This window comes from Salvelinus fontinalis, chromosome 42 (assembly GCF_029448725.1).
Source record: "Salvelinus fontinalis isolate EN_2023a chromosome 42, ASM2944872v1, whole genome shotgun sequence".
Lineage (NCBI taxonomy): Eukaryota > Metazoa > Chordata > Actinopteri > Salmoniformes > Salmonidae > Salvelinus > Salvelinus fontinalis.
Window position 1 is genome coordinate 19,456,822 of NC_074706.1, and position 24,774 is coordinate 19,481,595.

The window sequence follows — 24,774 nt, forward strand, 5'->3', positions numbered from 1 at the left end:
CTGGACACTCCTATGTCTGATAAGGTTACTTAGGAAGGAGAACCTCCGTCATTGAGCTTCCTCCTGGACCTCTAGCCATTGTTTGGGTGTTGTTGGGATTGTGTGCTCTGTTTTAGGCTAGGTGCCTCTCATGGTGAATGCCCATCCTGACCCTGTCTGTATTGGTGGGGTAACCCTTAGGTAACAGAGGAAGGCAACGTCCAGGCCCAGTTCTTCTATGAACCCATTCACCAGGCATTAGATGTGACGCCAAAGGAGAAGACAGACTTGCTGCTAGACTACATACAGGGGGTCTCCCACTACTCTCTGTGAAGGCTGAAGCCCAGGGTGCCCTGATCTTTCAATCATGGATACTGTAGTGTTTATCATAGAGACCCTCCTGTTCCTATCAGCCCAGGCCCTGCTCCATCCCTGCACTGAGACTGTGAAGGGTCTGGGCTGCAGACTGGATCCCTGACTGGAGCCTCCGTCTCTCTGATGACCACCAGGACTGAGATTGTTCAGTCCACCTGTCGTGTTGTGGTGAAGTCTCTGTCCTTCGCGGTTGGGTCCTGGTCCCGACTCTGGAAGGAAGAGTGGTGGCTCCTGATCCGGGTCCAGGGTTTGTGACCAACATCCTCAGAGGTCCACTCTCTCCCACCTGTAACACTGGATATCAGCAGGTCTTCAGGGACAGCAGACTGTAAAAAAAGTTTATACAGAAAAGCATAAAGGGTTATAAGACATTCTTTGCTGTACATACAGAAGCATGACATGTTATAAAATGTTAACCACAGCCAAGCCCATCTCTAAAACTGTGATTCAAGTACCTAACAATATGGAGCCATTGGAGTTAATTATATAAAAAAATGTCCATATGTTTTGATTCAAGAATTTAAGTATAATGTTTTGATTAGACTGATTGATTAGACATAAGGGAAACTCAGTCCCTGTAACGATACAAAAATATCCAAGTCAGTCAGCACAGTGTCAATTTTGTATTTAATTTGATCAAAATGGTCATACACTAACACCTGAGGTACAGTATTTTTATTGCACAAATTAATATGTAAAGTAGAATAACTTCTCACTATGTTAACTCTAGAAATCTGTTACCCTCGACCAGTATCTAAAGGGACAAAGTTGCCACTCTTCATCAGTGAAGCATTTTTAGACACCATCACCTTATCATCTACTCTGCCTCATCATACTCATTCTTTCCTCAGTTCTCCTCATCCAGTTCCCTACTACACCCAAAACCAACAGAATTAACTACAAACAAACTAGTACTACATCACTATAGTCAATACATGGGCGGTGTGCATTTTCTGCTGGTGTACCCTGAGGTAGCCCCTCTCTGAGAACCTCTTCCCGCAGTGCGTACAGACGAACAGCCTTTCTCCCGTGTGGACCTTCAGGTGCCTCTTCAGTTGGTGCTGGTGAGAGAACCTCACACAAGGGGCAGCCAAACTATTTCTCCCCTGTGTAGATCCTCTGGTGGATCTACGCCTGTTTACAAAAACGGAAGGCTTTCCCATAGAATGAACATGGGAAGCGCCATCAGTCTCCCTTCTCCTCCTGGAAGAGACAAGTGATACAGATTACACAGACATACACTCCCTCAGGTATGGCCTTTATCTCTTTATCTTGGCCAGGTCGCAGTTGTAAATGAGAACTTCTCAAATAGCCTACCTGGTGAAATAAATAAAATAAAAATGTACACACAGAAAATAAAAACACTTTCAACGGTGTTTACCCATCCCCATTATGTTTGAGTCCTATATTGTAGTTACAGAATTACTTAATTGTTAAATCCATCATGGTGGACATAAATATGAGTCAGCTATGATGTCAGACAAATCTGACTAAACTATTTGATGTGTACAGTAGGTGTTTGTTAGTGTGTGGGTATATGTAGGTATATTTAGTCCTATAATGGTCATGAAGTGCTGTCAGGTGTATGCAGAATAGGTTGAGATCAGATGTGATGTATACTAAAGAGTCTTAATGAGTCTTACAATGTAAAGTCCCATTTTGTGTTTATGAAACATAAGTTAAATACACATTATGAAAACCACAAATGCACATGTCAACAAAAAAAGCATGAGCTGCATTTATTAACTCATTAAAAATGGGAAAAAATTAAGGAGTTAAATGGACGTAATGAAATAGGCATTTGTGAACATCATATAGCCTACACAGTACAAACACAATATGTAACATACTTTTTAGGCTTAAATATCACACAATGTCTGAGTGCAATATTCTACTCAGGAATATTCAACACTGAAATCTGTTACTCTCATTATTTCAAATGCATCTGTGGTTCTTTTCTGCTGACAACCGTTAAATGTATATTTGTCTTTAATGCAGGGTTTGATCTAAACATCAGAAGCTATAGAGTGGAATGGTTTTTCTGCTGGTGTATCTTGAGGTAGCTCCTCTCTGAGAACCTTTTCCCGCAGAGTGTACAGGCAAACGGCCTTTCTCCCGTGTGGACCTTGAGGTGCGTTTTCAGATGGTGCTGGTGGGAGAACTTCTTCTCACACTGGGGGCAGCTGTAGGGTTTCTCACCTGTGTGGACCCTCTGGTGCCTCTTTAGGCTGCCAGACTGGGCGAAGCGCATGTGACACTGGGTACAGCTGTAGGGTTTCTCCCCTGTGTGGATCCTCTGGTGCACCTCCACTGTCTGGGGGCAGCTGAAGCCTTTGTTACAGAACATGCAGAGGAACCGTTTCTCTTTACTATTGCCTGATGTGGCACCCTCTCCCTGAGCCTGGGCTCTAGCCCTGTCGTTTGAGTTCAATACCTGATCGAAAAGGATTTGGCCATACGAATCAGAAGGACCCATCGACATGGACACTGGGTCACGATCCCTGAACGTGAGTAAAAGGGAGTTAGTTGCGACATTTTGAGTTGTCTCTAAGCTTTCTCTGTATTCTAAGAAATCTCTACCCTGTGAGTGTCCGTCTCCATTGTGACTATCGGCATTCCATGTTTGAGGAATGTCGCCCTCCACTTTCACAGTCACTTCATCTGTGACCAGACCCTCCCCTTTCTTATCTAGGCACCCTTCAGAGTATACACTACTACTGTACTGGTTCCAGTCCCCTTTAGACAGATCAGTCTGTGTCTCTAAACCCAAGGGCATGTTGCCAGGTTCCATCTCTGTAGCATAAGAGCAAGACGGATCATCAACGTCAGTGTATAACGCATCACCATCTCCATGGGAATGAACCGTTCTCTGGCTCTGGTGAAATACTGGTAAATACTCTGAGCGAGGAGCAGGAGCAGGAGGACAGCCCAGTGGCCCCACCACCAGTCTCTCTGGGTCTGATCTATGATCAGATCCTGTGTGTGAGAGCCTGTGCGTTACAGTTAAAGTCTTGGTGCCGGTCTCTGATTTGAGGGCGGCGTTCGGCGTTCCACTGACCTCCGTGATGCTGCATTGGGTCCTGGGCTGTGCTGTGGAAGTGGTAAGGTCCTCCGTGGCTACAGGGGGCACTTCAAGCACTCCAGTCTGGATGTCTCTGTTGTGCCGTGGGCCCTCCTCTTCTTCAGTCCGTTCGTGCTTGACTTTAGGACCTCCAGCCTGACACAACAAGAGAGGAGGTTAGGGCTGTGACGATCATGACATTTTGTCAGCCGGTGATTGTCAAGCAAGTAACTGCCAGTCTCATGGTAATTGGCTGTTAATCAACAAACACATTAAGCATCTCCTGGCTTCCGCGCATCGCCTACAAACCACTGATGGAGACCTAATAAATCCATGTAATATAGCCTACACCACAATAAATCCATAACTTATTTTAGACCGGCCTAAAGATACATGATATGAAGAAAATGTAGTCTATTTCAGAAGAATAGAATAGCATACTCTGAGCTGTCCTTATGTTAGGTCCTGATCTGGCTATGCCAAATGGCTGTGGGCTACACCAGTACATTTAGCAGACAAGATTTGCTAAGAATTCCGTGGCATTATTTTATAGTATGAAGAATACAATTGAACATAACTGAATAAAATAGAAAGGATCATTTCAGAGGGAGTGCGCACATGCGGCTATTCTGTGTTGAGCGGTTAAGAAAGAAACAGGTCCTCCTATATGCTTAATTTGAGTTATTTATGCAACTTTAGTTGTGATAAACGTTGGGCTATATGTTTAGATTTTTAAAACATAAGGCTGCATGATGCAACTAATGATGAATTGAAGAGTTGCATGAAAGGCATGAGCTCTGCTCTGTTTCTTGCGCAGGCTGCACACACTTTATCAGTCTCTCATTCACAATTTGACAAACACTTGATAATGCCTCTAATTTCCCGGCGGCATCCCCCTTGTGTGGCCGTAATGCCCCTAAAAAAATCCACGCCTTTTGCGGCCAAAGTGGCCGTTGTGCCCTTGGGCTGAATATAATAATCATAATTCCCCTCTCCCGGCTCCCAAACGCCGTGCTCTGAAGCAACTGACTCACATGGATCTCTCATATCACAATTCTTATTAGCCAATGCCTGTCATCTGATTGGGTCCTTCTCACAGACATCTCAGCTCCGAAGTAGGCTACAAGTGGAGATAGACACATCAGGAATGCAACTGTGCGTGTCCTTCTTATCGAATTCAGAGGCACATATTGAAGATGTTTGAAGAACTGTCAGCCAACAAGATGAGTAGACCTAACGGACAGCAAAAGCACTAGCCTATGTCAATCTACTATCCCCCATTATACAAAAGTTGACGTATTCTATTGGTCAACTTTTCCTTCTGTGTGAGAAAGAAATATTCCAAAAATACTCTGGGGACAGTTGTGGGATGCGATTGATTAATACAACCACTCGCACAAAAAAAATAAACATTTTAAAAGCAATGAGGCTGATGCCAACAGATCAGAACATGTAGCTTAAAATGTTGATAAACTATTAGGCTATTTTGTCACATTTTAAGCACAGCAATGCGCAAACGGCAGTAGGAGTGGCTTATAAGCGCAGATGTTCCAAAATGCAATCAATTAGTGGGAAAGCACCATTCTCAAACGTGACCGCAAATGCAATTTATGCATGTAATGCTTTATTATAAAAGGTGCATTTTTTAATGGGGGAAAATATCTTCTCCAAACTAGAAACTCACGCACCACCTACAGTGGGGCAAAAAAGTATTTAGTCAGCCACCAATTGTGCAAGTTCTCCCACTTAAAAAGATGAGAGAGGCCTGTAATTTCCATCATAGGAACACTTCAACTATGACAGACAAAATGAGAAAAAAAATCCAGAAAATCACATTGTAGGATTTTTAATGAATTTATTTGCAAATTATGGTGGAAAATAAGTATTTGGTCACCTACAAACAAGCAAGATAAAAGAGACCTGTCCACAACCTCAAACAGTCACACTCCAAACTCCACTATGGCCAAGACCAAAGAGCTGTCAAAGGACACCAGAAACAAAATTGTAGACCTGCACCAGGCTGGGAAGACTGAATCTGCAATAGGTAAGCAGCTTGGTTTGAAGAAATCAACTGTGGGAGCAATTATTAGGAAATGGAAGACATACAAGACCACTGATAATTTCCCTCGATCTGGGGCTCCACGCAAGATCTCACCCCGTGGGGTCAAAATGATCACAAGAACGGTGAGCAAAAACCCCAGAACCACACGGGGGGACCTAGTGAATGACCTGCAGAGAGCTGGGACCAAAGTAACAAAGCCTACCATCAGTAACACACTACGCCGCCAGGGACTCAAATCCTGCAGTGCCAGACTTGCACAATTGGTGGCTGACTAAATACTTTTTTGCCCCACTGTATGTATGCCAGTTAGGCTCTACACCAGTTGCAAAGAAGATGAATGTGCTTAATTTTAAGAAGTTATTTAGCCACTTTAGTTGTGATAAACTTTATCAATATATAGGTATATGGGCTAGGCTACATGAGGTGTGTGACTGATTTGAAAAAGTCGGGGAAAAAAGGCATACTCTGTTTCTTGCCTTACTGCACAAGCTGGGCATCATTCACAAGTGATAATACATAATATTACAAGGCTAATATTGTCATCCATCAAACTATTCTTACTTTAATCATGTCTTTCACATACTAAATAATATACAGTGCATTTGTAAAGTATTCAGACCCCATCACTATTTCTTCACTATTTTCAGGTCTCTCCAGAGATGTTCGATTGGGTTCAAGTCCGGGCTCTAGCTGGGCCACTCAAGGACATTCAAAAACTTGGCCCGAAGCCACTCCTACGTTGTCTTGGTTGTATGCTTCGGGTCGTTGTCCAGCTGAAAGGTGAACCTTCGCCCTAGTCTGAGGTTCTGAGCACTCTGGAGCAGGTTTTCATCAAGGATCTCTGTGTACTTTACTCCATTCATCTTTCCCTTGATCCTGACTAGTCTCACAGTCCCTGCCGCTGAAAAACATCCACACAGCATGATGCTTCCACCATGCTTCACCGTAGGGATGGTATTGCCCAGGTGATGAGCAGTGCTTGGTGTCCTCCAGACGTGACACTTGGCATTCAGGGCAAAGAGTTCAATCTTGGTTTCATCAGACGAGAGAATCTTGTTTCTCATGGTCTGAGAGCCCTTTAGGTGCCTTTTGGCAAACTCCAAGCGGGCTGTCATGTGCCTTTTACTGAGGAGTGGCTTCCGTCTGGCCACTCTTCCATAAAGGCCTGATTGGTGGAGTGCTGCGAAGATGGTTGTCTGACTGGAAGGTTCTCCCATCACAGAGGAACTCTGGAGCTTTGTCAGACCAAAGCCCTTCTCCCCCAGTTGCTCAGTTTGACCAGGATGCCAGCTCTAGGAAGAGTCTTGGTGGTTCCAAACTTCTTCTATTTAAAAATGATGGAGGCCACTGTATTCTTGGCGACCTTCAATACTGTAAACTTTTTTGGTACCCTTCCCCAGATCTGTGCCTCGACACAATCCTGTCTCTGAGCTCTATTGGCATGGTTTTTGCTCTGACATGCTCTGTCAACTGTGGGACCTTATATAGACAGGAAAGTGCCTTTCCGAATAATGTCCAATCAATTGAATTTACCACAGGTGGACTCCAAGTTGTAGAAACATCTCAAGGATGAACAATGGAAACAGGATGCACCGGAGCTCAATTTTTTGAGTCTCATAGCAAAGGGTCTAAATACTTATGCAAATAAGGTCTCTGTTCTGTATTTTTTATTTTTTATAAATGAGCAAAAATATTGAATCCATTTTAGGATAAGGCTGTAACGTAACAATGTGTAAAAGGTGAAGGGGCCTGAATACTTTCCGAATAGACTGTATGTGTGAAATTAGTTTTGATTTATAATGGACCATTTATCATGCACCTGTCTCAGGAACAGGGGCAGGGGAAAAAAATACATGTCATCTATAGCGAATGGAGGACTCTTTTCCTGTGGTTCATTTTCATCTCAGCCAGGTAGGCTATACTCCTGAAGCTATGTGCTTAATATTAGGAAAGTTGAGAAACAACTATAGTAGGCCTAGCCTATAGAAAGCTGATGGGTTCCTTTTCTTATTAATAGAGGCCATCAAATCTCTTTTCTCAAGCAATTGCATAGCCAATTGAAATTTTGCGCAACATGAGCTCTCATGAAGTGTTTGATTTGATTTTAGATTACATTTGCATTCATGTTAGAGGGACAATAGAGTGCTGCGTACCAGACAGTTAGCAAGTTTGGTAAGCTACTAATTACCATCAGCAGCATCAGAGCTAGGAGAAGCCTAGTTTCCGTGACTAAACAGTGTTGTGGATTTTGGCTGCAGTCATGACTCAAGACTGCCGGTGTGGCGGTAATTTGGTCACCGTAACAGCCCCACAGATTGTTACCGGTACATCAATTGTATTGGATAACAATGTCGTAAAGAAGTCTTACAAGCTCCCCTATGGCAGATGTACATGTAAGCAAGTGAATAGCTGAGGGGAGCCTTTCTGCAATGAACGGGCCACATTTGATTTACAAAGTAACTGTATATTTTTATGTAACACTATTAAACTAACCTCTATAATGATAACATGCTGGGTTGAGGTTCCACTCCCCTCATCAACAGTGATTGGTTCGTCACCTCTCCATGTATTGTGTCCCGCTGGCTTCACAAAGCTCCTGTGGCCTCCAATGAGATGTCCTTCACCTGAGAAAGTGATTTGGGAAAAAGAGGTGGTTAGGTCAGCTACTGTCAATGCTCAATACTATATTGTACACTAGAATTGGCAAGGGTGTAAGATAACACTCCACATAACCTCTTGATATACTATTCATAGATTTGATTATTATAATTATGTTCCATGCATCATATGGTTTTCAATGAGTAAATAATGGGAAAAGCAGTAAATCAAGTGTCTTTGTGCTAAGTAATCAGGGGTAGTATTGCATACTATCCATCTGACCTAGACCCAATTCTGGTTAACCGTATATGTGGTTGACACATCTAGTCACACATTAGAGGGGATCAGGGCGACAGGTCTCACAGCCTCGGCCTTTTGCAAAATGTACCTCTTGCCATTCCTTTGTATCGGTCGAGGATCTTAACAGTACTGGGACGACTGGCGAGGACGCGCTCTCGTGCCACCTTCAGTTCCAGTAGCTGTAGTTTCCTCCGCAATGCCCTGCTTTCTTTCTGGCTTTGAGTTATTTCCAAACGAAACACTGCATAGTCGTCGTCTACGAGTTTACAGATGTCTGCCACGGCTGCATTTGCTAGTACCTCCATGATGGAGGCTATTTGAGTGTGAAAAACCATACAGTTAGCCATTGTTAGCAGGTAGCTAGCGTTATCTTGATAACATCTATCAACCAAGTCCTGTCTTCAACGCGAATTAAACACTGCCTGGTGTAAGTATATAATGTAGTGCAGTTAAATGAGTCATATTTTGAGTTCCATGGTGTTAATAAACGTCTAAATTACAACAATAACGCTAACGTGGAAATTGTTCTTGGTCAGTTCACTTCCGTTTACACTGAAGAGAAAGGATCTTATTGGTTGGCATCATAGCTCAAAGGGTGTGGCTAAATGAATAGGGTATGCGCGCTGTTTTTGAATGACGCTACTGCTTATTACATTATGCATCAAAGCTCATGACTTGTTTTAGACTTGTTCCGAATGAACAGTATTAGAAAGAAAATAAAGAATTACTTTATTACATCTACATAACTGTTCACACTATGCTAACACTTTACAATTTCTGTAAATCTGGTACCCCCCACTCAGAATACTTTGGAAAATGTTAAACATTACATTACACACATCTAGACTACTTTCTGTCAAGTTTTTTTTACTCTTTATAAAATACCAGCATCTCATCACTTTATCAGTGAAGTATTTTTACAGATACCATTACACAAACCTTCACCATATAATCTACTCATTCTTTCCTCCGTTCACCTCATCCAGCTCCCTACTACATCCAAAATCAACAGAATGAATTACAAATTTACTAATACTACATTACATATCATTATACATGGGCCGTGTGCATTTTCGAAGGTAGCTCCCCTCTGAGATCCTCTTCCTGCAGTTCTGACAGGTGAACGTCCTCTCTCCCGTGTGAACCTGCAGGTGCCTCTTTAGCTGGTGCTGTTGAGAGAACCTCTTCTCACACTGGGGGCAGCTGTAGGATTTTTCCAGTGTGGACCCTCTGGGGCCGCTTCAGGGTGGAGAAACTGGCCTAGCAGAGGTGGCAGCCGAACGGGTTTACCCCTGTGTGCATCCTCTGATGGATCTTTGAATGAACTGGCGCACTCACAGCCTGGAAGGATGGTCCCCTTTAAACCCTCTGTAGATCTTCTAAAATCTCTTACACCCAAAAATATATCTGCTGCAGCCACATCTACAGGTAACTGCTACCACATCTACAGGTAACTGCTGCCACATCTACAGGTAACTGCTGCCACGTCTACAGGTAACTGCTGCCACATCTACAGGTAATTGCTGCCACATCTACAGGTAACTGCCAAAATAAAGGGAACGCCAACATAAGTGTCTTAATTGGGCGTTGGGCCAACATGAGCCAGAACAGCTTTAATGCGCCTTGGCATATATTCTACAAATGTCTGGAAATCTATTTGGAGGGATGCGACATCTATTTATCCACAAGACAGTCCATAATTTGGTGTTTTGTTGATAGTGGTGGGAAAGTCTCAGGCGCCGCTCCAGAATCTCCCATAAGTGTTCAAGTTGGTTGATATCTGGTTACTGAGATGACCATGGCATATGGTTTACACAATTTATGCTCATCAAACCATTCAGTGACCACTCGCACCCTGTGAATGGGGACATTGTCATTCTATGGAGGCATAGCCACGGTAGCCAAAATAATGGCCTACCCAGTATTTTTATACATGACCCTAAGCATGATGGGATGTTAATTGCTTAATTAACTCAGGAACCAAACCTGTGTGGAAGCATCTGCTTTCAATATACTTTGCATCCCTCATTTACTCAATTGTTTCCATTATTTTGGCAGTTAACTGTATTTTCTGGGATTTACACTCCATCAGTGCAGGACAGTTAATAACCGTAGCAATAAATGCAAGATACCCTACTTTACTAAAACTCATCCTCTCTAGTGCTCTCTCTTCAGGCCTATTCACTCACCCTTGGGCTGTCCTCTATTCTCTTCACTGCCTCAGCATAGGACACTTTCTGCACCACTCGAATTCTGTCTATCCCAACACTCTCTGACTATGCCCTCCTGCACATTTCTCACATTGTGGGATCTCCCCTCTAGACATTGCTGCAACGTGTCTGAATCCTTTGCAACTGAAGCACCATAGCGGGTTCGGAACATAGGCCTCACAGAATAGCAAATATGACCTAACCTGACCTTATCAGGTAGAAACTCTGTGTCATAGTTCAAGACAGATAGGGTATTCTCAGTCTTGCCATTGCCACCGGATCTACGTCTCAACAAACGGCAGACGTCACAAACACCAGAAATATTCATTTTCAGTTGATCCACCTCTACACTCAATGCTACCTGCTCCAGAGAGCAAAGCACGACACAGGTCGATCCTGAGGAATGTGACACGGAGCGCCCGCTGCCTCTGGGCAAAGGATGCACAAAAGAAAAAGAAAAGCGTAACAATTCTACTTCTCAAAACTTAGAATACATCTTTATTCATCCCCGAGAGGCAATTCGTTCAGGGCTGACGGTGCTTCAGACAGGACAAACACACACACAGTATATTTCTTTTAAAGTAAGAGCCAAAAGAAAAACTAAGGCATCAGTTAAAAGTGCATGGTGCCATTTTAAGTCCATGGTAGCCACCGTTCTTAGTTTAGCCCTGCCATTAATTATCTCCAGAATAGTCCCTAGGTCTTCATTAATTGTCCTGTTAACCAGGCGATTGGCCTCGGGCACAAACAACACCCTGCGCCTATTGGTGGAACACTTGAGAAAGCACAGGCGACGTCCCAAAGGGGAGCAGATGGAGCTGCGGGTTGAGGACACGGTGCTCTCCTCCACAATGTCATAGGCTTTCCTCCAGACTTCTGAAAGGCACCCCGGTGATCTTTGAGCAGGTGTTCACAATGGCTTGAAGCCAGTATCTGTTCTTGACAGAGAGGGATGTAAAACAGCATACGAAGGACAACACAGAATGCTCTCGTTGAAAGAACTGTAAAAATGATTGCAATATTGATTTGTGGACACTTAATGAGTTCAGTTTCCTGAGGAAGTATTGTGTCTGCTATTTTGATGATGGTCGTCTGTGTTTTGCTCAAACTTCCGGGTGTTATCAAAGATGGTACCAAGATATTTATACTGGTCCACATTGTCCACCTCCTCTCCATCAATGATCATCATACTGGCGGGCTTCCTCCTGAAGTCGACAATAATTGTATTTTGTCTTAAAGACATTCAACTCCAGCAGCGTACTGCCACACCAGTCAATGAAGTCCTGGATGGCTGGGCCATGGTCAGGCTCTTGAGAGGAGTGACTGGAGGACTGAGTCATCGGCAAACTTCATAAAATGGCGGTTGGTGTGGGCACTCAGTCATTGGTGTAGAAAATAAAAAGGAGGGGTGGCACCCTTGTGGTGAACCTGTGCAAGTGAGTAGAGTGTCTAACGTGGCCCCATTAGCATAGACTCTCCATAATCCACAAGTTAAGGCTGTGGTCCTTATTGGTTGGCGAATAGTTCAAAGGGTGTGGTTAAATTAAAAAGTTATTTACGCTGTTCTTTGAAATACAGTACTGCTTATTACATTACACATCAAATCTCTTATGATCAGTATCTTTCAAGCTGAGCGCAGACTTGTTTAGAAAGAACAGTGTGTTAGCAAGAATAGAGTAGAAAATAATATAATTACTTTATTCCATCTACATCACCTCAGTAAGGTAAATATTCAACTGTCCTTGTTCTAGCCTAGATGTACTGTCTCTTAAAAACAAGTTAACAAAGTGTTAATGAGGGGGTATGTTGTTAATTACACTCTTACCAAGACACTTCACATGATAACTATAATATGTCAGCTAAAGAATGATTCCCTGACATCCCCTGCGTACATCTGAAGACACACTGCTACGATTTCTCCCCGTTGTGGACACTCCTATGTCTGATAAGCTCTTGTAGTTTAGTCTGCACTTGAAGGGTGTGAACGGTCTGGTGCTGCTTCACATAGTTAGCCTCAGTAAAGCGCTTTCCACACGTGGGGCAGACGTACGGCTTGTCGGTGTCCGTCTTAATGCTTGGCCTCCCACGTTGTGACCCAATGACACCAGAGGTAGAAACGGGAGTCACCACCCTCAAGTGGTTAGTCTTTGAGCTCCCTCCTTGACCTCTAGCCATTGTTTGGGTGTTGTTGGGATTGTGTGCTGTGTTATAGGCTAGGTGAACGCCCATCCTGACCTTGTCTGTATTGGTGGGGTAATCATGAGGTAACTGCGGAAGGCTAGACCCAGGTCCAGGCCTTCTATGGACCCAGTCACCGGGCATTAGATGTGACCCTGAAGGAGAAGACAGACTTCCTGTTAGACTCCCACCAGGGGGGTCTCGCACAGCTCTCTGTGAAGGCTGAAGCCCAGGGTGACCTGCTCTGTTAATCATGGATACTGTGGTGTTTGTATCATAGGAACAGGAGGGTCTATCTCTATCAGCCCCAGGCCCTGCTTCATCACTGCACTGAGACTGTGAAGAGAAGGATCTGGGCTGCAGACTGGATCCATGACTGGAGCCTCTGTCTCTCTGATGACCACCAGGACTGAGGTTGTTTAGTCCACCTGTCCACTGGTTGTGTTCTGTGTAATGGTGGTGGAGTGTCTGTCCCTTACGGTTGGGTTCTGGTTCTGACTCTGGAAGGAAGAGCGACGGCTCCTGATCCATAATCTGGTGCCAGGGTTTGTGACCAGCCGCTTCAGAGGTCCAGTCTCTCCCGCCAGTAACACCGGATATCAGCAAGTCTTCATGGACTGCAGACTGCAAACAAAGATGGTACAGAAAAGCATAAAGGTTTATGTAAGAAACTCTTTGCTTTACACACAAACATGACATTATTATAAAATATTAACCACAGTCAAGCCCATCTCTAACACTGTGATTTAAGTACCTAACAATATGGAGCCATTGGAATCTTTGCAATGATACAAAAATAACCAAGTCAGACAGCACCGAGTGAATTTAGTATTTAATTTAAACAAAATGGCATTACAATCACATTTATTGCACAAAACGATACGTGACAAGAATAACTTCTCACTATGGTAACACTATACCTTTTCTGTAAATCTGGTACCCTCGCTTTGATAAAATTAATTTTAGAATACTTTGGAAAAGGTTCAATACAACATTACACACAGCTTCACAACTTAATGTCAAGTAAACATGAAGTAAGGCACTATTGCTCATATTGAGGTATATACAGTACCAGTCAAACGTTTGGACACCTACTCATTCCAGGGTTTTTATTTTATTTTTAGTATTTTCTACATTGTCGAACAATAGTGAAGACATCAAGGCAAAAGGTGGCTACTTCGAAGAATCTCAAACATAAAATATATAGTTGATGTCTTCACTATTATTCTACAATGTAAAAAGAAAAACCCTGGAATGAGTCTGTGTCCAAACGTTTGACTGGTACTGTATATACCTCAATATGTGCAATTCAATGTTATTTACATATTTGTATTATTACATTTTTTGGGGGGTCAGTCTTATGTCTGGAGTATTTCTCCTGTCTTATCTGGTGTCCTGTGTGAATTGAAGTATGCTCCCTCTAATTCTCTCTCTTTCTCCTCTCGGAGGACCTGAGCCCTAGGACCATGCCTCAGGACTACCTGGCCTGATGACTCCTTGCTGTCCCCAGTCCACCTGGTCATGCTGCTGCTCCAGTTTCAACTGTTCTGCCTGCGGCTATGAAACCCTGACCTGTTCACCTGACGTGCTACCTTGTCCCGACATTTACTCCTGAGGTGCTGACCTGTTGCACCCTCTACAACCACTGATTATTATTATTTGAATCTGCTGGTCATCTATGAACGTTTGAACATCTTTGGCCGTGTACTGTTATAATCTCCACCCGGCACAGCCAGAAGAGGACTGGCCACCCCGCAGAGCCTGGTTCCTCTCTAGGTTTCTTCCTAGGTTCCTGCCTTTCTAGGGAATTTTTCCAAGCCACTATGCTTCTACATCTGCATTGCTTGCTGTTTGGGGTTTTAGGCTGGGTTTCTGTATAGCACTTTGTGATATTGGCTGATGTAAAAAGGGCTTTATAAATAAACGTGATTGATTGAACTAAGAGCATTCAAGTCAAATCAAATTTTATTGGTCTCAGCAGATGTTAATGCATTAGCAGATGTTAATGCGAGTGTAGCAAAATGCTTGTAGCTAAGTCAACACGGAGCCATGCTGACTGACAAGTGGCGTGGATTGGTACAGCTCGGCTCAGTCCCAAATTGCGTGTTATTATTTGGCTAAATTATCATCCGTAGTTGCCTACAGCCACAGCAGTCTTAACAAAATGGACTGTTACCTTGATTGCAACAGTAAGGTGGTAAAACATTTAAACTCCTTTTGAACTGTGACATTTCCTGACAACTTGTTCTCTTTCTCTTTCTCTAGACAGAGTTATGGATGCAAGGACAGGCCATGGCTCCTCCTAAAACCCCATTGGAGGAGACGGCCCAAGGTTCCTCGCCTCAGACCTCTTCCAATGGGTTTTAAGAAGGATGCGAGTAGAGGAAGTGAGGAGTTGAGCAGAGATTAATTGGGACAGAGGTCATGTCATTGTTTTAGGTGGAATCTTATGTTGAATGATGCTTATCTTTGTTCTACGTATGCTTTTTCCACAGATGGCTCTGGCTTGCTGATGAAATCTGATGAAACTCCCTATACGATTTGACCCCTGTATTAGACCTGTAAAACTTTCAATGCCAAATTGAAATCGTTCAAGATTCTGTAATTGATAGACAATGATGGGTCCCAATCAGCCAATTACTATACATCAAATCTGTTTCTCAGTGCAATGTTTGGTGAATGCATGGCATTGTTTTTACCTCAGTCCTCCTTTGAATGCTGTGTATACTGATTCAATTCTAAACGACCATCATCGAGTCCATCCTCACCTCCTTGATCATTGCAATGATTGGCCGGTCTGCTGAGAGGGTTATTGGCTGCCACCTGCCCTCCATTGAGGTCTTACATGACTCTAGGGCAAGGAACCGTACAGGAAAGATCATCGCCGACCCCTTCCACCATCTCTTCCAAACGGTTCAGGTCAATCACGACCAAAACCCGTCCCGCCACCTAAACAGTTTCTTCCACCGAGCCGTGGCCCTCACCAACCGGCCACCTGGTTCACGATGATTCTCTCGTCTATGGACTTTGCACCCTGCACCATTATCCCAGAGCTGCACATTGCTCTTTGCACTCTCTGCATATCGCTTAAATGCATCATTTATCATGTATCTTATAGTTTAGTCTAAAGTTTTGTGGATCTGTGGAAATTCTGAGTCTATATATTTTGTCTGTTTATTGTGACAGCACCATTTCAGAGTCAAATTCCTGTACATGCAAATATATTTGGGGAATAAAGCTGATTCTGACATGTTTAGCTGGTTTATCATTTTCACGTCAGATTACATTCTGTTATTTGGGACCTGTTATGTACTTTATGAACTGTAGCAGATTGTCCCCTTGGGGTCTTCATATAGTTCAAAATCCCAATGTGCTGTGTGCGTGAGTCCTTGGGCTTAATACCGTAAATATTGGATCCTGCCTTCAATTAGTGGACTCTTTGCTTTCATTTTACAGACAAACATTGCTGGTGAACAAATAGCTAGCTATCTTTAGTGAGTAGATTCCACTCAACTTAAGTTATAGTACACCTATTTGAATTTAAGCTGGCAAGCTAGCTAAACAGACGGCACTGTATTGCATGTGAAGGCCCACAAACAGACGGCTCAAGCAATCACACAAGTTGCAGGCTACGTAATAGCCAATCCCAACACTGGACTGGCCTAGGGCAGGAATTTGTTAGTTCGTCCACTCCAGTGAAAGTGACCAATCTCAGGTTTTCTATACAAACACCTGCCTTTAAGCCCCCCCCCCCCCATCAGACTGAAATTCAAACCTAAAGGTGCCAAGACTTTACTATTGCTGGTGGACAATTTAATGCGTTCAAATGTATTTTTTACATGTTTGAATCCCGTTTCTTTGCTATGATATGTATTATTGAAGACATTTTTCCTTTTGATCTGTGACAATGATTTTCTGCTCGTAGGACTTGAAGTTAGCTGGATACCCGATAAGCTTGCAGTTGTTGAGCGACAACTTCATATTTAACCAAGCTACCCAGTTATATTTGCGAAGCCGTAGCAAAGTAGTACGCAACAGTCATGGCATATGGCATATTTTTGTACAGAACATTACATCATAAATAGTATGACAATGAGTACATACTATACAGTTTAAGTACAGTATGTAGAACGCTATTATGGGTATTCGGACACAGCCAGTGTCTGTGTTGTCACAGGGTCCATGTTCCAGTTGATAGATCCTATAGAAGGCAGGCTGAAGGTAGCACCTGTTAGGGGGTTAACCTGAGGTGCCATCAGTCTCTTTGAATCACAACTATAGGAGCAGGACAGAGCATCGCTAGCCGAGTCTGCGTCTGTTCTCATACAGACACCTCCCCGTCCCCGCAGACCAAATCTACACTTCACCCTGGTCTCAGCCAGTCTGTTGTAATGAAGGCTAAGATTGGGTGTTTTGTTTTCAACTGTCTGTTTCAACTGGAATATGGACCCTGTGTTGTTCCCCAATACAGAGTTGAGGACGCTGTCCAATCCACTGACCTCTACTATGTCGCCTCTGGTCCTGGCCTGCTTAGTGATATCGCCCTGCGGGCCCTTGGCCGCGCCAGTCTGGGTCTGGGAATCTAAGACGGCCACCCAGTCTTCTCTGTTATCCTCCAGCCAATCACCTGCAGGAAGAGGTTTCAAATTAGACTTTATAAACACGGCATGAGTTAATGACCTGGTCAAGTTCATACATTATAATTTAGTATGTAAACCTACATTGTATTGACTCAATTTGATGAATGAAGAGAAAATAATAGCCAAGGTGCATCACTATTCCCATTGAAGTATATCTATTATGTTCTGTATATGCATGTCTCTCTTACCTTGCTCCCCCATCTTTAGTCCACTCAGCAGGTCAATGCTCTCTGGTCCGTCTTCTATTGTCTCCTCTTTGACCAGCAGCAGATCAGGCTTCCCATCCTCCATGTCTACTGACTGTAAGAGATACAGAGTGAGAGGATGTTGGATCAAGAAATCTGATATGAGCACCCTGCTATCTTGTGATTGGGCAATGAGGGATTGCTATGAGTACTATGCAAACGCGTTAGTTGATTTGTCTACTTGACTATCTTTAATGGTTTGATAATTGAAAGGCATGGTCCCACACCAGATTAAGGCCTGTATCCACAAAGAGTCTCAGAGTAGAAGTGCTGATCGAGTATCAGGTCCTCACCTGTCTATATAGTCTTATTCATTATGATCTAAAAGGCAAAACTGATCCTAGATCAGCACTCCAACTCTGAGAGGGTTTGTGGATATGGGCCCTGACCTAATACCATTCAGACAGTAGTTTACAGTGGGCTCACCTCAGTGAGACTGTGTTTGGTCATGTGCTGCTCAGCTGGTTCCTCTGTGGGTTCAGGAGGAGGTGTAGTCTGGTTGTCCTCCATGACCATGGTCCCCTCAGGGTTCCCCAGACCCTCCTCACACCCCTCCTCATTCACCAGCAGCACCTCTGGACTCTCCTCCTCCTGGAAGAGACAGGCGATACAGATTACACAGACATACTCTCCCTCAGGTACGTACACACAGATAATAAACACACTTTCAACATGGAGTGTTTAACCATCCCCACCACGTTTGAGTCCTGTACTGTAGTTACAGAAGGACTTCATTGATGCTAAACCCATCATGGTGGACATAAATATGTTGTTGTGGGTAAATATCAGTCAGCTATGATAAGTCAAAAGTCATCATCAGACAAACTATTTTGACGTGTACAGTAGGTGTTTGTTAGTGTCTAGGAGTCTCAGAGAAAGTCTAAGAATAAAAGATCCCATTTTGTGTTTATTAAACAAGTGTTAAAAACACCATATGAAAACCACACACACAAAAAAAAATCGTCTTGAACTTGATAAACTGCATTCATTAACAGTGTCTTTGGGAAAATCTGTGAATATCATATAACCTACACAGCACAAACGCAATATGAAGCAGACTTTTTAGGCTTATGTCACACAAAAGCTATGGATTTTTTCCTGCTGACAACGACACAACTGTATCTTTGTCATTAATGCAGGGTTTGATTTAAACGTCAGAAGCTATCGTGTGGAATGGTAACTTTCTATTTTATAGAGTGGAATGTATTCTCTGCTGGTGTATCCTTAGGTAGTTCCTCTCTGAGAACCTCTTCCTGCAGTGTGTACAGGCAAATGGCCTTTCTCTCCTTTCTTCAAGTTTTAATGTCGCCGGCACAAGTACAGTAAAATGCATTTCTTGTAATCTCTAAACCCAGCAATACAGTAATCAATAACAATGTAATACTAAAAATAACATAATGAAAAAGTAAATAAGCATACTATATACAGAGTCAGTCAGTTCCAGTACCATATTACAATTTGCAGTGATACTGGAGTGACAGAGGTAGATATGTATAGGGGTAAGGTGACAAGGCATCAGGATATATGATAAACAGAGTAGCAGCAGCGTATATGATGAATGTATGCGAGTGGGTGTAGAGTCAGGATAAATGTATGTGCATATTGTGTGTGTGAGCAAATTATGAATTGGGTGTTTGTGTGTGTTCTGGAGTGTGCGTGAGTGTGTATAGAGACAATGCAAAAATAAAATACAAGGGTCAACCCAGATGGTCCATGTAGCCATTTTGTTAGCTATTTAGCAGACTTATGGCTTGAAGCTGCCGATGTCAGACTTGATGCACCGGTACCGCTTGCCGTGCTGAAGCAGAGAGAACAGTCTATAGCTTGGCGGCTGGAGTCTTAAACTATTTTCCGGGCCTTCCTTTCACACCGCCTGATATAGAGGTCCTGGATGTACTGGGTTGTCCGCACCACGCTCTGCAGCGCAATGCGATCTAGGGCGGTGCTATTGCCATACCAAGCAGTGATGCAGCCAGTCAAGATGCTCTCAATGGTACAGCCTCTTCAGGGTGTCCTGGTGGGAGAACCTCTTCTCACACTGGGGGCAGCTGAAGGGTTTCACCCCTGTGTGGACCCTCTGGTGGATCTCCACCTTCTGGGGGCAGCTGAAGCCTTTGTTACAGAACATGCAGGGGAACCGTTTCTTTTTACTATTACCTGATGTGGCTCCTCCTCCCTGAGCCTGGGCTCAAGCCCTGTCGATTGAGTTCAATACCTGATCGAAAAGGACGCAGCCATGTGAATCAGAAGGTGCCATCAACGTGGACACTGGTCTAGATTCCTGAATGCGTCTAAAGGGGAGTGGGTCGCGACGTTTGGATTTGTCTCTAAGCTTTCCCTATAATGTAAGAAATCTTTGCCCTGTCTGTCTCCAAGGTGACTATCTGCCTTCCATGTGGTAGGAGCGTCACCCTCCATTTTCACAGTCACCTCATCTACCACTATAACCTCCCCTTTCTTATCAAGGCACCCTTCAGAGGATACACTACTACTGTACCGGTTCCTGTCCCCTCTAGACAGATCAGTCTGTGTCTCTAAACCCAAGGATAGGTTACCAGGGTCCGTCTCTGTAGCGTAAGAACAAGACTGATCATCACCGCCAGTGTCTAATGCGTCATCATCCCCATGGGAATGAACTGTCCTCTGGCTCTGGTGAATTACCGGTAAATACTCAGCCGTGAGCAGGAGGACGGCACAGTCCCCCAGCCCCTCTGGGTCTGATCTACGGTCAGATCCTGTGTGTAATTGCCTGTGTGTTAAAGTCTTGGTCTCCGTCTCTGACTTGAGGACGGCGTTCGGCGTTCCACTGACCTCTGTGATGCTGCGTCGGGCCCTTGGCTGTGCTGGGGTGGTAGTGGGGTCCTCCGTGGCTACAGGGGGTGCTCCAGACGCTCCAGTCTGGATGTCTCTGCTGTGCGGTTGGATTTCCTCTCCTTCAGACCTCTCCTGCTTGACCACAGGACCTGCAGCCTCTGCAGACTGACACAAGAAGATAACAATGATAACAATGTTGTAGGGAAGTCTCATAAGCTCCCCTATGGGAGATGAATGAGGATGTACATTTAAGCAAGTGAAAGCCGAGGGGAGCCTTTCTGAGATAACCAGGCCACATCGATTTACAAAGTAGCTTTATTTTTTTTTATGCAGAACTATTACACTAACCTTTATCATGACAACGTGCTGGGTTGAGGTTCTACTCCCCTCATCAACAGTGATTGGTTGGTCATCTCTCCATGTATTGTGTTCCGCTGGCTTCACAAAGCTCCTGTGGCCTCCAGTGAGATGTCCTTCACCTGAGAGAGTGATTGGGGGGAAAGAGGTGGTTAGGTTAGGTACTGTCAATGCTCAACAGTATATTGTACAATATTGTCACTGTCTACAATTGGCAAGGATGTAAGGTCTCATAACTTCTTGATATACTATTTATTGATCGATGTGTTATGTTCTATGCATCACATTGTTTTCGTTGACTAAATAATAGGAAATGCAGAAAATCTCAAATCTGATTAGAATATGATATTGTGTATTTGCGCAAGATAGCTAAGTAATCAGGGGAATAATTCCATTCAATACAAAAACTGACCAAGACCAAATTCTTGGTAACACAAAGAGGAACGGGGCAACAGGCACTGCGCTATATATGAACGGCGACAGGCTGCGCATCCTCAGCCTTCAGCAAAATGTACCTCTTGCCAATCCCCTGTACCGGTCGAAGATCTTGACACTATTGGGACGACTGGCAAGGACGCGCTCTCGCGTCGTCCTCTCTGCGCGCTCCCGTGCGACCTTCATTTCCAGTAGTTTCCTCCGCAATCCTCTGTTTTCTTTCTGGCTTTGAGTTATTTCCAAACGAAACACTGCATAATCATCGTCTACGACTTTACATATCTCTGCCACGGCTGCATTCGCTAGCACCTCCATGATGGAGGCTATTTGAGCGTGATAAACCATACAGTTAGACATTTTAGCTAGCGTTATGTAGATAACATCTATCAACCAAGTCCTGTCTGCAACGCGAATTAAACACTACGTGGGGTAGGTATGTGATGCTGTGCAGTTAAAGACTCGTATTTTCTAGGGTGTTAATAAATGTTTAAATAACAGCAATAAAAACGCTAACTTGGTCACTGTTCACTTCCGTTTATGTCCTCTTAGTGTGAGTTTCCGGCAGACTAGACGCTATGTTGTATATTGCTTGTTGCCGTTCACAGGTCGGAGGAATCATGGGCTAGGAACACACATTATTTATATATATATATATATATAATATATATATATATTATATATATATATATATATATATATATATATATATATATATATATAAATAATGTATATATATATATATAATATATATATATATATATATATAAATAATGTGTGTATATATTATATATATATATATATATACTGAAAAAAAATATAAAAGCAACATACAAGTTGCAGTTCATATACGCAAATCAGTCAATTGAAATAAATTCATTAGGCCTTAATCTATGGATTTCACATGACTGGGCCTGGGAAGGCATAGGCCCACCTACTTGGCATCCAGGCCAGCCACCAACCCACCCACTGGGGACCCAGGCCAAACCAATCAGAATATGTTTTCCCCACTAAAGGGCTTTATTACAGACAGAAATACACAAAAGTTTCATCAGCTGTCCGGGTGGCTGGTCCCAGGTGAAGAAGCCGGGTGTGGAGGTCCTGGGCTAGCGTGGTTACACTCTGTCTGCGGTTTTTAGTCCTGTTGCATGTACTGCCAAATTCTTTAAAATGATGTTGGAGGCGGCTTATGGTAGAGAAATTTACATTTAATTATCTGGCAACAGCTCTGGTGGACATTCCAGCATTCAGCAAGCCAATTGCACGCTCTCTCAAAACTTGAGACATCTGTGGCATTGTTATGTGACAAAACTGCACATTCTAGAGAGTCCGTTTATTGTCCCCAGCACAAGGTGCACCTGTGTAATGACCATGCCGTGCATAAATGTATTTTGTCCCCCCACACCAAACGCAATCATGACACGCAAGTCAAAATATCAAAACAAACTCTGAACCAATTATATTAATTTGGGGACAGGTCGAAAAGCATTAAACATTTATGGAAATTTAGCTAGCAAGCTTGCACTTGCTAGCTAATTTGTCATTTTCAGCTAGCTTGCTGTTGCTAGCTAATTTGTCCTGGGATATAAAAATTGAGTTGTTATTTTACCTGAAATGCACAAGGTCCTCTACTCCGCCAATTAATAGCTAATTTGGCCCTGTCCGGGGGTTTCTTCGGATGGGGCCACAGTGTCTCCTGACCGCTCCTGTCTCAGCCTCCAGTATCTATGCTGCAGTAGTTTATGTGTCGGGGGGCTAGGGTCAGTTGGTTATACCTGGAATACTTCTCCTGTCTTATCCAGTGTCCTGTGTGAATTTAAGTATGCTCTCTCTAATTCTCTCGTTCTCTCTTTCTCTCTGAGAACCTGAGCCCTAGGACCATACGTCAGGACTACCGGGCATGCTGACACCTTGCTGTCCCCAGTCCGCCCGGCCTTGCTGCTATTCCAGTTTCAACTGTTTCTGCCTGCGGTTACGAAACCCCTACCTGTCCCAGACCTGCTGTTTTCAACTCTTAATGATCGGCTATGAAAAGCCAACTGAGATTTATTCCTGATTATTATTTGACCATGCTTGTCATTTATGAACATTTTGAAAATCTTGGCTCTCTCTAATTTTCTCCTTCTCTCTTTCTTTCTCTCGGAGGACCTGGGCCCTGGACCATGCGTCGGGACTGCCGCCCGTGGTGACTCCTTGCTGTCCCCAGTCCGCCTGGCCTTGCTGCTATTCCAGTTTCAGCTGTTCTGCCTGCGGTTATGGAACCGCCACCTGTCCCAGACCTGTTGTTTTTCAACTCTTAATGATCAGCTATGAAAAGCCAACTGAAAATTATTCATGATTATTATTTGACCATGCTTGTCACTTATGAACATTTTTGAACATCTTGGCATAGTTCTGTTATAATCTCCACCCGGCACAGCCAGAAGAGGACTGGCCACCCCTCATAGCCTGGTTCCTCTCTAGGTTTCTTCCTAGGTTTTGGCCTTTCTAGGGAGTTTTTCCTAGCCACCGTGCTTCTACACCTGCATTCTAGCTGTTTGGGGTTTTAGGCTGGGTTTCTGTACAGCACTTCGAGATATTATCTGATGTACGAAGGGCTATATAAAATAAAATTGATTGATTGATTGATTGATTGAATTAATTCACACATAAAACGGTCAACCGAATCGTTTCTAGTCATCTCTCTTCCTTCCAGGATTTTTCTTCTCTTGACTTTAGATTGCTATTGGCAACTGTCATAAATTAGGTGCATTACCGCCACTGACCTCGTTCGTTTTTCAGTCACCCAGATGGGTATAATCAATGAGGAGATGGCATGTGGGTACCTGCTTCTACAAACCAATGAGGAAAGGGGAGAGGCAGGCCTTGCAGCGCGATCTGCGTTAGAAATAGAACTGACTTCTATTTTAGCCCTTGGCAACGCAGACGCTCGCGAGCAGTGTGGGTGCAATAATTGAATAACATGTATGTCTAAATGTATTTTGCAAAGCACGTGACATGAGCGGTGTAGTCAGCATGTAAGCATAACTCGGTAAGTGTAGTTTGCTCTGATGGAGGCACCCGTAGCTGTATGGTTCTGTGCAAAACTGCTACAGTAAATGTATCTTTTATATTTGAATGATTCTTTCTCGCTGATGAAAGATAAGGGCCATATATTTCGAAAGCCACACCGCAAACTATGATCATTGATGTTTCTAAACGTTAAAACACAGCGTCTGGATTGTAGTTCACATGAGCCAGTTGTGGGCGAAGATAATGGCTGAACTGTAAGGAGAATGCAGAATATTGCCTCGAGTTTTCAAGAGCTAGGTCAAGGTTAGGTTTAAAATCACATTTTAAGAAGATAAATTGTAGAAATAGCCTGGGTTTATGACTTTATGACTGTGGTAACTACTGACGGCCCAATGTCGGCAACCCTGGCCCTGGAGTGCCGCAGACACTTCGTGTTTTTGATTTAACCGACCTGGAAGCAGGATGACATGCCAGAGGGGGACATTTTAAATCCATGGGGGTGGGAGTACAA

General features: G+C 43.6%; 2 protein-coding genes and 3 long non-coding RNA genes across 7 annotated transcripts in view; 3 read left to right on the plus strand and 2 right to left on the minus strand.

Annotated features, from left to right (window-relative positions):
• The window catches only part of LOC129841479 (uncharacterized), a 3,376-nt gene extending 1,251 nt beyond the window's left edge, over window positions 1–2,125 (plus strand). The window contains exon 2 of the long non-coding RNA XR_008757329.1: window positions 181–2,125. This is a non-coding gene — a long non-coding RNA (uncharacterized LOC129841479). The remainder of the gene's footprint in view (window positions 1–180) is intronic.
• Window positions 1,477–8,937, minus strand: LOC129841462 (zinc finger protein 19-like). Of its 2 annotated transcripts, XM_055909736.1 has the most exons (4): window positions 8,464–8,937; window positions 7,971–8,101; window positions 2,554–3,571; window positions 1,477–1,557 (listed from the first exon to the last, which is right to left on the minus strand). In XM_055909736.1, the coding sequence occupies exons 1-4, from the start codon at window positions 8,720–8,722 to the stop codon at window positions 1,493–1,495; spliced, it is 1,473 nt and encodes a 490-aa protein (XP_055765711.1). In that variant the 5' UTR covers window positions 8,723–8,937; the 3' UTR covers window positions 1,477–1,492. The 2 variants fall into 2 exon arrangements, with proteins under 2 accessions (XP_055765711.1, XP_055765709.1); XM_055909734.1 differs by lacking the exon at window positions 1,477–1,557 and having other exon boundaries at window positions 2,071–3,571.
• Window positions 8,482–16,019, plus strand: LOC129841482 (uncharacterized). 2 transcript variants are annotated; one of them, XR_008757334.1, is made up of 4 exons: window positions 8,482–8,802; window positions 9,527–14,379; window positions 15,029–15,150; window positions 15,259–16,019. It is a non-coding gene; the product is annotated as an uncharacterized LOC129841482 (long non-coding RNA). The 2 variants fall into 2 exon arrangements; XR_008757333.1 differs by having other exon boundaries at window positions 9,527–15,150.
• LOC129841439 (uncharacterized) lies at window positions 11,061–21,611 on the minus strand. The gene is made up of 7 exons (XM_055909704.1): window positions 21,335–21,611; window positions 20,811–20,941; window positions 20,460–20,627; window positions 18,075–18,239; window positions 17,592–17,703; window positions 17,263–17,390; window positions 11,061–13,387 (listed from the first exon to the last, which is right to left on the minus strand). Exons 1-7 carry the CDS (start codon window positions 21,609–21,611, stop codon window positions 12,494–12,496), a joined length of 1,875 nt encoding a protein of 624 aa, XP_055765679.1. The 3' UTR covers window positions 11,061–12,493.
• Window positions 21,593–23,917, plus strand: LOC129841477 (uncharacterized). Its single transcript, XR_008757327.1, has 2 exons — window positions 21,593–21,683; window positions 23,114–23,917. It is a non-coding gene; the product is annotated as an uncharacterized LOC129841477 (long non-coding RNA).
• Window positions 23,918–24,774: the final 857 nt, after the last annotated feature.